The following is a 12352-nucleotide window of genomic DNA, read 5'->3' as shown; positions in this document are numbered from 1 at the left end:
CCTGCTGACACCTTTCATTAGTGCAGCCTATGAGACAGGTTATTTGCACAGCCATGAAATACGAATACATTCTCAGTCCTCAGCAGAAGCTGGTTTTGCTAAGTTATGCTGTCATAAAAAAGGCAGACTGTGACTTCCCCACAACCCTATGGAGTTAGCTTTTTATCTCTTTCACAATTATTAAAATATATTCCCTGTTATCCTGCAAACAGCATTGCACAGGTCTGCTGAGGAGCCCTGGTTTTCCTGCACCTCCAGAGATTTGCTCCCCATTGCTGTTCCCCAACCAGCCCCTGTGGGAGCGGCTTTCTGTTCAGGGATGGCTTGCCATAGCTGTCCTCTGCTTTTCCTTCCTCCTTCTGCTTTGCCAAGCTCTCTTTAGCCAAGCCTTTGCAGCTTGACCCCCCTGGCCCTTTCACTTATTAACCTGCCTTTATCTCAGCCCATGAGTTTTCTCGCTTTTGCCCTTCCACTTCTCTCCCATCCTGCTGCTGGGGAGCAAGCAAGCGTCTGGGTAGAGGCTTAGCTGCCAGCCAAGGTCAATCCACCCCAACACAATTTAACATCTGTAGGCCCCTGAATGGGGGACCAGATGTACTGCCTGCAGGTTGGAGAGCCTAACCTGCCCTCACCAGGCACATCTAGGACTCACATTAGGTTGTTCACATCTTCATTCAGACATTCAAACATCAGTACATGCCAGTGTACAGTTTTAGCAGCAGATGCCATCAACCTTTTGGGATTCCCTTGGAAAATGCCCAATATTATTGACTATCTCTATCTATCTATTGCCTGTCACTGGACAACTTGACGGAGTCTTGTTTGCAGACATGGTCTGCAAGGCATTTCTTTTCACTTTTAACCTATCATCATCTCTGTTCTAGCATCAGGCATCTTCATTCAAACACATTCAGTTTTACAGCCAAACCCCAGGGCAGATTTTGAGGGCAATTGCTGTCTCGTTCATACACAAAATAGCTCCATCCCATTGCTCTGTGTCCACACCACATACTCATCTGGCCAGCACTAGGCTTTCCAGAGTCTCTGAATTGACTTTCTGCACACTGTCTGCATTTTCTCCACCTGGAAGCAAACACTGGCATTTAAAAGTCTCTGTCTCTTGGTAAAGTTACTGTGAGGTCTTTGGGTATTCTCCTTCATTGCTTCCTCTCTTGTTCCTACAGCTCATCTACAGCCCTTAGTTTCAGCTTTTAGGGTCTCAGGTAAATCTGCCAGTTTGAGAACAGACAGAACAATACCAATCAATATCTCAATTATTTTCTTCTTTTAAATTCCTTTCATACATCATGTTTCTTTGGAGTTGGATTTGCTGTTGACAGATCTCACACGAGTCACTGCTGTCTGCAGGCAGGACAAAAGAGCATCAGCTTCAACTGCCAGCCACCTATGCTGGCTGGTCCTGCTTGGGTTTGCTTGTGTTTTTTTTCAAATCTATCATTGTTCTCCTCCCACTATTTAGGGAGGTCTGCGAAGCATCCCTTTGCTAAAATACCACCTATCTGGGGACAAGACTCTTGAAAATAGCAGTTCATGCCCTCCCACGTACACGTTACTGTGACCATACCAACATAGGATGTGAGATATTGTTGCTTTTCCTTAATGTTGAAGAAATCATGGCAGTTGCGCCCATAGGAGCAGATTTCTGCTGCTTTGGCCAGGCTTTAGCCTTTCCCCCCATACTCAGGCAGAAAGCTCTTAAATTCCCAGACATGATTGTGCTATTGCACCCTTTCATCAGGTATCACAACATTTTGCTCTGGGGGAAACAGTGTGAAACACCTCCTGGCCTCTCCCCGCCAGGAACTCGAGCTCAGCTCCCAGTCCCCTTGCAACGTCCTGAAGCACCTGGTCCACTCCCCTTGCTGCGAGGGCACCAACATCCCTGAGCACCTGGCTTTTAGCACACGGTATTTTTTCCAGCACCATTATAACCAAATCTATGTTTTCCCTAAAGCCGTTACTGCTTAATGCCAAATGCGTTTCAATTCCCACTCACTGAGTTCTGCTAATAATTCTTCCTTGCTTAGCAACAGTTGGGTTTGCAGCAGAAAGCCCTAAGCTGAACTTTACCTGGAAAAGAGCGTCCAGGATTCTTGGAAAAGGACCACAAGAGAGAAAATGTCTTTTGGAGCCAGCTCCATTGCGCAGCCCCCAGAGGAGCCCTGCAGCTCACCCACCGGGACCTCTGCCTGGAGCTGGGGAGCCCAGGGAGGGCAGCAGCAGTCTTGTCCTTACAGCTACCTGCTCTCCTGCCTCCCCTGGGGAAAAGCAAATGACTCTCCAGGGCAGCTTTGCATATCACACACATTTTTGCATGTAAGATCCAGGCAGGGTGAACAAATCTGTTCCCCACTCCCTCAGTGATCTTCAGAGCAGCCCGTAAGAGATCAACCGCGCACCAGCCTTAGGAGAAAGTTTCCACTCAGCACAGATCCAAATCCCATCATAAAAGCAGGACGTTTTGCTGGCACAGGCTGAACTCTTGCCCGCTGTGCACTCAGGCTGTATATTTAATACCGGACTCTACTCTTTCCCCTGCAGCACTCCCATTGCTACAGAGACATTCATTTAAAGCACAAAGACTTGACTTGTTGCCCAGAGTGAGAAACAGCCTCTTCCTCCTTTAAAAAAATAAAATAAAATAAAAAAACCAAAAAACATCCAACCTTGGAACAGCCTTGGGAAGGGTGTGGAGCAGCACCCACCCCGGTGCCTGGCTGGGCATCCTCCCCTCACAGCCAGCCATGGGCACCCATGGGAGGAGCTATGAAGGAACCACTTCAAAGGGGTTGGGGCACGTTCATTGCTGTGCAACATTATTTTCTTCAGGATTAACAGATTTCTAGCTATAAAAATTTCCATGGCTAAAGCAACAGTTATTGAAATATATTATTTCATGCTGAGACTCCAGCGCGGGTGTCACACCGTTGAGTTTAACCCTTCCCGCTGCATTGCGTCAGGTTTACGTCCACGTGTTTGCAGCGAGCAGAGAGCCCAGAGCATTTCAGGCGAGATTAAGGCAGCTCTGGATTGCAGATGCATTTGCAGGCCTGACATGTCAACACTCACGGACCAGGTCCTGCTCCCCAGCAAGCTGCATGCCTGGGGCTGGACCAGCATGTTTTAACTGGTGGATTTGGAGAAGACAAAAGTATTGTTGCAGATGTGGATAATCAGATACTGCAGGACCTGGGGACGCCAAAGGAAGCCCTGTCACAGGCTGACCTCCAAAACATCCAGCCCAGCACTTTTAAACAGCCTCCCTCCATCATCCTAATTTGTAGGGTCTCAAAACCACCACTCAGCAATGAATATTTATCAGAGTCCAAAATGCACATTTGGCTTCGGAGAGCGAGACCTGGGGCTCCTTAAAGGATTAGCAGCCTCTGACAAATGCACTGCACAGAAACTGGAATCATACTTGAAGCACCCCCCGCCCCAGCCCCGAAACAAGCCCTCTTCCTCGAGCTGGGCTGGATCGCGCAGCAGTGGGATTTCACGCCAGTGGATGAACTCCCCCAGCTCCTGGAAGACCCATCCTGACCTTCTGCCCAGAAGAGCCGTCACGCCTCCTCCCAAAGGAGCTGCATCCACCCTCCCAGCAGTGCTGGCACACATTACAGCCGGCTGCCACTGTCATGTCTCTTGCAAGCCCCATCCCAGGAGCCGTCACCCTGCCTATAAATACGTGCTCACACCTTCCCAGGCTACAGCTGGAGCAACACGCAATGCTTGCAGTCCTGCAGCGTGGTGCCACTGTTGCTGCCATGGGCAGGGATGAGGGCTCATGCATTGCCCTTGCACGTGAGCAGGACATTGCACAACATCACTGTTCTGGTCCTCTTGCCATCTTTAAGCACAATGGCTTTGGTGGGCTTTAACCATGAGTAACTTTGCCTCTTTCCCCGAGAGGCGCGTGCATCCAGCCAGCCTCGTCCCTGTGCGCCGCGGACCCACTGTGGATTTGCACCTTCACCCTGACCATCCTGCCCTGGGGCCTGAGCGTCTCAGAGCACCTTGGTGGATGATGATCCCCACGCATGCAAAGGATGGCAGCTAGCACGTGGGGTGGCAGCGATGCTCCCAACATCACAAGATTTTCTTGTGTGCTCTCCACCTTCCACGAGGTGCCCCACAGAGACCATAAACACCAACCTGTTACTTCTAGCTTCAGTCCATAAAGCCCAGCAGACTTGTCAGCTCCTTGCGCTACCCTGCCCAGCAGATGAGCTAATGGAATGTCCATGGAGATGATCCCTGAGCACGGAAAGCTCATTAGATATGAGCAAGCAGCGAGCATCCAGGCTTGAAGAAGGAACGGCAATTTTCTCCTTGGCTAATTGCTTAGGTTTACCAATGGCATAACAGACACTGAAGCCATGAGCGGGTCGCTAGGCTATCTTTGACTCTTCTTCCCTGCTTCATAAACTACTCGCAGGCTGGGACACTAAGCTGAAGGCTGCTCGCCAGGGCAGAGGGCATCAGGCTTGCTCCCTTTCATGCCAGGGTTGCTCTGCAGCAGTTCCCATATGATGGGCAAGTCCACTCTGCAGAGGTACACGAGCCTTACATTAAACGGGAGCCCCAAGGACTTGTCCTCTCCATCCAGGAAGGAGACAGTGAAAGGATATCAGAACTGAAGTGTAGCTGGTTGCATGGTAATCAGAGGGCACTTCCAGTTCACATACATGGAGAAGCTTGATTTTAGATGGTTCAGTGGGCTCCAGGGATGATAGAGAGGCTAAATAGAGGGAAATCACATCTAAATGAGACCATGGATGAAAAAGGGTGGATCTGCTTAACCCTTCTGAACTTTAGGGCAACACTGAGAACCTCTCCTGAGCCACAGACAATGTGGGCAAGCATGGAGGACCTGCTCCAATGGGGCACAGACACGATCTGTGGGTTTGCGGGAGAGCGTCCCACCCAGCCTGCACAACCGGGCAGAGCCGAACCGGACAATCGGGCACGGAACCGGGACTTACCCTGGAGGTGAAGGGCATCTGCTGGAGGGGGGACATACCACAGCCCTGCGGATACAGGCACCATGTGAAATGGCAACATGGATCTCTGGGACTCACATCTCACTCCCTACTGAACCAGCCTGAGAGCAGGCAGGTCTACACCCAGCTGTCTTCAAAGCGCTCGGGCTACAGCGAAGTAAAGCACTAACAACTCGACGAGGCGGAACAGAGCCAGACACAAAATGCCAGTTTTTCCCTCCATTGATTTTCTTCGTTTTCAGTCAGTGCTGGCTTTTGGGGAAATCCAGCAGCTCTCAGAAACTTTTTGCTGCAAATCCAGTTTCAGTGGGAGATCATCTTTTTTTATTCTACAATCCCTACATGCAGGCATTTGTCAACAGACATCTTGGAGCAGCAGGTAAAATGGGCAGAAACTCTAACAAATGGACATCCTGACATACGCACTGGTATCTTCTGACCAAAAAGCTGCTTTGATACTGAGACCCCCTTTCATGACACCAAGAAACCATTTAGTTTAAAGTGGATGAAATATGACATCACACTGAAGGCACCAGATGAAAAGAAGATCAGCAAGAGAAACCAAGGTGGTACTATAATTAACTTTTTCTTTTTATTTACACCACAAGAATAACAAGTTGTCATAATGTGGTACAAAATACTGGACTCCTAATAAAGTTGAAATTGAAGTCGGTACTGTCAGAGAAAGACACCATTGGCCAGTAAAAAAAGAAATAAAAGATAAAAGAGGAAAAAAAAAACCATAACAAAAAATCCCAAACAAAAACAAGAATGAGAAAAATATTCCAACTCCACCAAGTAAAAGAAAGGACCATCAGAAAATTTAGCACAAAGAATGCTACCATCACTTAAAGTAGGGTCCATACAATAAGAGTGAAATTGTGTCTAAATTACAGCGTAAACCGGTAGCTGCTACCAATGGTGACGTCATACTGAGCATGTATAGGTATAAAGTAGAATATAATATAGTTACAACTTTTTGATACTACATATCTGTAATAAGCTCTTGGGTGAATAATGTTTCAACCCCTCCCCCCCACTTTTATATATATATTATATATATAAGTTTGTCATCCTCATAAATTGGAAAATAGCGCCTCCACTATGGAGCACAGAAAAGTGTTAATTTATTTTCTTTCAATAGGATACTTTTTCATCAATATCAAAGACAAAGTGAAGATGAGCTGAGAACGAGCTCAACTTCATGACAATGAAGAAACATGTTTTCCTTTTGATGTAAAGTCTCGTTTTAAACCACAGTGTTGCACAGTACACGACTGTTTAAAGTGAAACCTAGCAATAATACATCATGTAAAAGTAATTTTAAAAAAGTTAACGCAGCTGTGCTGAAGAGTTAACTCTTTAAAGTCCTTGTCATTCATCTCCTTAGAATTAATGACTTCATGTGTTGACAAAGGGTTGCATCCAACCTCCCCACCCAGCCGAGAAATCAAAATAAAACACCAACCCAAATTAAAAGGAAAAAAAATAATGATGACACAGGCAGTTTACTTTGTGTGTTCTGCGTAATTTCCCTAAAAACACTGTTTCCACATAAATACAATAAACTCTATTATTGGTAAGTCACAAGTGCTAGATAAACGTCTTTTTCTTCTTAAAATGAGAAATGTTTAAGTAGTCCTTTTTATTTACTCTTTTTTTTTAACAATAAAAAGCACAATTTCTTATTAAGTTCAGTAAGACGCAAAAAATGTTCCCACTCTCCTTCCTTTGTGTGTAGCTGTGTGGGTGCGTGCGTGGGTGCGCATGTGTGTGTGACAACAACGTCCCAACCTTTAGTCTCCGCAAATGCCACGAGAGGAAAAAAAAAAACCCAACCCAAAAAAACCCAAAACCACAATTTTTTTTCGTTGTCAAAGCTGCCAAGTTTGGCGTGCAAAATCTGTATACAATATAAAGACATGCCAACCTTACAGACCATGCAACCTCAAGGTGTAGGAAACTTAAAAAAATATATTCATATATATTTATATATATATTTATATATATCAATGCCCATAAAAGACGTGGGCCCAAAAAAGTTTACAAAAGGAAGAATGGAATGAATACATGACTGCGACTAATAAAAAAAGGAATGTTTTGTATCGAAAGTAAAAAAAAAAACCAAAAACAAAAAAACCACCCCAAAACAAAACACCACAACAAAAAAACCCCATGATTATGTGTACTGCAAACTGGGCCTTGCTTCACTGTAAAGAGGATTTAAAGATGCTCCTTTCTTTCCAAGCAGGTACAAAGGACGCCCTGGGCAGCACCACACTGGGATGCAGGAGCATCCTGGGCTCCCACCCCGCCGGTGCAGCTGCCCTATGGCAAAGTAATCTGAAATGAAGAAGCTAATGGCTCAAAAGGTGAAAAAAACCTGGCGAGCCTCAAAATGAGGGCTCTTTCCCCCCTCTCCACGCCTGCACTGGCCCCGAAGAGCATCCCGACCTCGCCCAGGGAGTGGGAGCCACTGTGAAATGAATCCACGTCGCCAGGAGTTTGGAGGAGACGAGCTCTGATGTCTCGGGAAAAATCTTTCTGTCCCTGGCAAAAAGCTGACCGAAATGATGGAAAGAAACGCAGGCGGCATCCTGACAAGCTCCTCTGATTTTTAAAAAGAAACCAGCTCGGCATGGCCAGCCAGCAGCTCTCAGGAACACAAAAATGAAATAAAAAGCTTTGCCATGATCGAGAGGAGAAATGCAAAAGCCCGCCAGGGAAGAGCTGACAACAGAAACAATCGTGTAAACGTGGTTACTGCCCACAGCGTGTACACGGCAAAAGGAAAATTTAAAGTCAGTCACCAGATTCGGCAGCCAGATTAATTTTAGATCACAGCAGCAAAGTGGTCGGTTGAAAAAAACCAAACCACATCATCTCCACGTACGTCGTGTTTTCACACGGGAACATTATTTTTAGAAAATGCTGAGGATGGTCCTACGTGACCAAAGCTATTCATAATTTTAACACGTACTTGGGTTTGCAAAACTCAAATACAGTAGTGTCTGGTTTTTAAATTGCATTATAAACTGACGAATAAAAAAAAAGCCTCTTGCATTTGCTCACACATATGATTATGCTTCAAATTCCTCCTGCGAGTGAGTCCTGAATGGAATGAAAATGGCCGCTTCGAGAACTGGAAAAAAATAAGTTACTGGAAGCGACCCTGTCAGTCGTCATCATAACAGAATAAAATAATAATAATTAAAAAAAAGCTACCCTTGGTTGTTCGGACGAGGGGTGCGTGCTATCCTACACTGCTGTAAGAAGGCACGCGTGTCAATCCGGTCTCCTCTAAGCTGCTCAAACTCTTCGTGGCAGGGCTTTGCTGCTTCTCCCACCCGCTGTCTGCAGGAGGCGACAGCCGAGGCTGAAGGTCCGGCTGGCACAGGGCAACGACCTCCTCGGGAGGAAAAAAATACCTTCGGGAAAAGTTCTCCAACCCTACCAACGATGGGAAGAAGAGGAGGAGAGAAAGAGAGAGAGAGAGAGAGAGAGAAAGAGGACGTGGGGAGGTGTGCGTGCATGTCCGCACGTCCGTCTGTCCGGCGGAGAGAAAAATGCCAGCTGTCCCACAAGTGTCCGACAAGCCTTCCCAGTGGTGGGCAGCTACTGCAGCCGCCTGTAATCCTCACTACAATCCGCATGGAGGACAAAGACATCGCCCATTGGAATTCTACTATGTCTAAGGTAAGAAAACTCCTTATTTTCTTTACGTAGTTACTATAAGAGAACTGAGGAAATATACAGTTGGTGGTATCATTATACAAAAGAGCCTATCGCGTTCCCTCCTCCTCGATAAAACGCACCCTTTCCGAAAAATAAACTCTGAGAATCTGCCACAGTTCCTTATGCCTGCAGAAAGCTGCTCACTGTACAAAAGACTTAAGAAAAAAAAAAAAAAAAGGAAAATAATGTACAAGGAAGAAAAGTGGGAGGAAAAAAGGTTTAGACGCTATTGCCGTTCAGAAACAAAACCTGCCAAATAGAAAATAAATGTCAGAGTCACACAAACAAGGCTTCTTTAGGGTTTTGTGAAATATCGATATAAAAATTAACAGCAAATTCATAGTCTTTGCTATAAAAAACTTTTTTTTTTTTTTGTTAGAAAAGGATCACAACTAAAAACCTTAAATTAAAATACAAATGTTTAGGGTAGTTGCCCAGTGGCTAACGTGTTGGCTTTCTGAAAAACTTTCCAACCTGTCGTCTGAAAGTCCTCGAGTTTCAACCTGGATCCTTTTCCAAAAGTACCTTTTATGTTCCAATTCACAAATCTGTCCCTAGGGAGCTTCCAATGGCTACTGTTATAGTATGCATTTATTACATATATTTTTCTATAAATGCATCATAAATATTTTTATCAATAATTCATAGGAATCCGGTTTCTAAGCTTGGAATACATTTGGAATATACATTATACACATATATATATTTATACCTAACAATTTAAGCAATATCTCATGCTAGTTGCTTTTAATAAAAAGCATTCCAGTCTTAAACCTGCATTTGTGTCTAATACATGCTTCAACAACCAAATTGATAAGTTCAATTACTAGATAATGTAGAAGAGAGAAAACATTTGAAAATTTGTTTTTAAAAATGGTTGAATTTCAAAGACCCAACAGTATTTGCCACTTTCTTGGCAACTACCTTAATTTTTTTTCTTTTTCTTTTTTTTTTTTTTTTTTTTTAAACAGCAATGAAAGAAAACAAAACAAATCCAAACTTGTAGACAGTTTTTGGAGACACTCTGTTCAGCTGATGCCTGCTTCCAACCATCATGCCAGCACAAGCCAAAAAGTCTTCCTTCCTGATGGCAGTTTTTGGCTTTCTCAACCAGAGGAAAAATATTCACAAACTGCTGTGTTCTTCGTGTTTTTTTTTCTTTTTTTTTTTTTTTTTTACTTTTGTTGTGTTTTTTTTTTTTTTTTTCTTTTTTTACTTAAGGCATTGTTCCTCAAACTTCAGAAAATCCAGCTGCACCAAATCCATCAATTAAAAAAAAAGGCACAAACTCATCTTCAGATGGCTTTGGAGACAATAAAGCCGACTCCATCTGGGCTACCGTTTTCCCCCCTTCTCTTTCCCTTTCCTTTAGACGCAAGACGAGTCCCTCTTTCCCTGTCCCTCCCCATTAAAAATACACCATCTCCCATTGTTCTGGTTTCGACAAGAATGTCGTTGACTCACAGGCAGGCAAGAGCCATTTAAAAAATCCAAGAAATGAAACTACAAGATGGGTCGAGTGGTTCAAGCGGAGATTGCTGAATTGTGGGTAATCAAATTGTAAGCACCAGTTTTACGTTAAGGTTTGTTTGTTTTATTTTCGTATGTGTTGTTGAATCTTTGATTTTTTTTTTTTTTTTTTTTTTTGGCAGCTCTGCCAAAGACTTCATGGGCATCGTTCCCCTTTCTGTTCCCAGTGAGGACCAGAGGAAGAGTGCCCAGTGTGTCAGTCCTTTACTGCTCTTCACCGGCATTTTTCTTTTTCAGCAAATACATACTGTAGACGCATATAGATATGGAGAGATTTTTTTCGGTTGCTTTGTTTTACACCTGGTTGTCCTTCCGTATTCTGGAAAAAACCATGACAGGACGCAGGAGTAACAAGAGAAAGCTTCTTGGCAGAGCTTCAAGACGAAGACGAACAGACAGGAGAACTCCAGCTCGAAGGTGAATGCTACAGGGGAGGTTCCTCTTCCATGGGTTCATCATCAGGTCTGAGCAGTTTCACAGCCAGGCAGGATGGGAAGTGGGGAAAGAGAGAAAAGACGGTTGAGCATGACAGGGTCAGACAATTTGTGGTGCTAAGTCTCACGCCTTACGTCCCACCCTGGCAGTTGCACTCAGCTGGCTCACCTGGAATTAAAACTTGCCACCAAAAAGCTTTTTTAGACAATCTGTTTTCACTTGTGCAATGTTACCATCTTTTGCAGCAAAATCAATTTCCTCTTGGGGTCCAAAACCATGTTCAGCTCCGGTTAGAGCAGAGGGGTCAGGCACAGCATGCACCGTACTAAGGTCACACACGGGGTTCATGGCACTGCTGTTCTCCTGCAGCCCAGGAGGTCATTAGAGAACCCACGGAGAGCAGGAGATGCAGGGAATGAGTGTACAATGGTTAGCAGGAGAGGATTAACCCAGAACACGGCTCCTCCTGCCTGGGCAGACTCAGATGTGATGATAAACACAAAGGCAAGCAACTCACCTCTTCTCAGCTGGCTTCACGCCCACTGACAGAGATGCCATGGCTGTTACCGTCTCTGCCTCCTCGTTCTCGCACTTCTGTGCCTCAACCAGGGAGTACCCCACCGTGGAGGCGTAACGCTGGAGTGAATGCCAATACTTGCCTGGGGAGAGAAGAGGCAGTTAGGGCACCTGCACCATAATGGGTGCAGCACCACGCTCCCGCTTTCCCAGGCACAACAGATGGCTGAGACCTGCCTGGGGAAGACTCATCATGCCTATGCAACATGCAAGCTTGATCCACACTCCCTCTCATTTCAGGGACCATCTCGAGGCACCAGGGCTGTGGAAGAAGCTGTAGGTGGAAGCGGGTTCCTGGGAATGCATGCCAAAGGAGCCCCTGCTTGCGAGGCGAGGCCAGAAAGACCCCTGCAAGCTATATGTCATGCTACGGTATTAACAGATGGAGCTGCAATGCTGCTGTGTCTTGAAGAGCTAGGTTTTAAATCCAAAAGGTATTGACAGCAATAAACATGCACCTCCACATCCCTTAAGGACGCTTAGGATGTCAAAGTGGGGCTGAATCACTTGCTGGCAATGAAAGACGCTCTTCTCCTTTGGCTAGGGAAGAAAGGTGGGAGGCAGAAACTAGATTTTTAAAAGGAAAAATGCACAAGGGGTGCTGGAGCTGAGGATCCAAGCTGCACAGAGGTGTACAGCACCCCTCTGCCTTGACGAAATGGGGCATTTAGGTGCTCAAAAAATAACAACGTTTCCTTTTTCACTTCAAAACCCTCAGAAACTTTTAGACCTAAGGAAAAACATGCGAGAAGTAAGGATGCAGTCCAGATTCGGACTGGACATCTGCATTCAGTTGCTAACTGCCACGTTATTTTTGTGGGCAAATCACCTAAGACTAAAGAAGTCTAAGTTGTATTTATTTTGTGTGTTGGCAGCTTGCCACCCTTTTTCAGTGGAAAGAGCACAGAGAAGGCTTCAGAGGGAGAGAACAAGAGATGTTCTCTTGGCCCACAGGCAGGACACACCAAATTTGATGGTACCCAAGAAGCCACAGCAAAAAGCCTGAAAGCAAGTAATGTGAGGCCAGCAGATGGGGAGGAGGGACTTGTTTT

The 12352-nt window shown here is 45.3% G+C and overlaps 1 protein-coding gene across 3 annotated transcripts in view; it reads right to left on the bottom strand.

The window, feature by feature from the left end:
• Nucleotides 1-10188: 10188 nt before the first annotated feature.
• The window catches only part of HDAC4 (histone deacetylase 4), a 263446-nt gene continuing 261282 nt past the window's right edge, over nucleotides 10189-12352 (bottom strand). For all 3 annotated transcript variants that reach the window (XM_082314488.1, XM_082314490.1, XM_082314489.1), the window contains exons 26-27: nucleotides 11242-11383; nucleotides 10189-10753 (exon numbers count right to left, since the gene is read on the bottom strand). In XM_082314488.1, coding sequence (XP_082170614.1) covers nucleotides 10714-10753; nucleotides 11242-11383 — 182 coding nt within the window. In that variant the 3' untranslated portion in view covers nucleotides 10189-10713. The remainder of the gene's footprint in view (nucleotides 10754-11241; nucleotides 11384-12352) is intronic.

The sequence above is a fragment of the Platalea leucorodia genome (genome assembly GCF_965183815.1).
Source record: "Platalea leucorodia genome assembly, chromosome: 5".
Taxonomy (NCBI): Eukaryota; Metazoa; Chordata; class Aves; order Pelecaniformes; family Threskiornithidae; genus Platalea; species Platalea leucorodia.
Note: the sequence above shows the minus strand (reverse complement) of the source record. Positions and strands in the feature narration are given on the sequence as shown.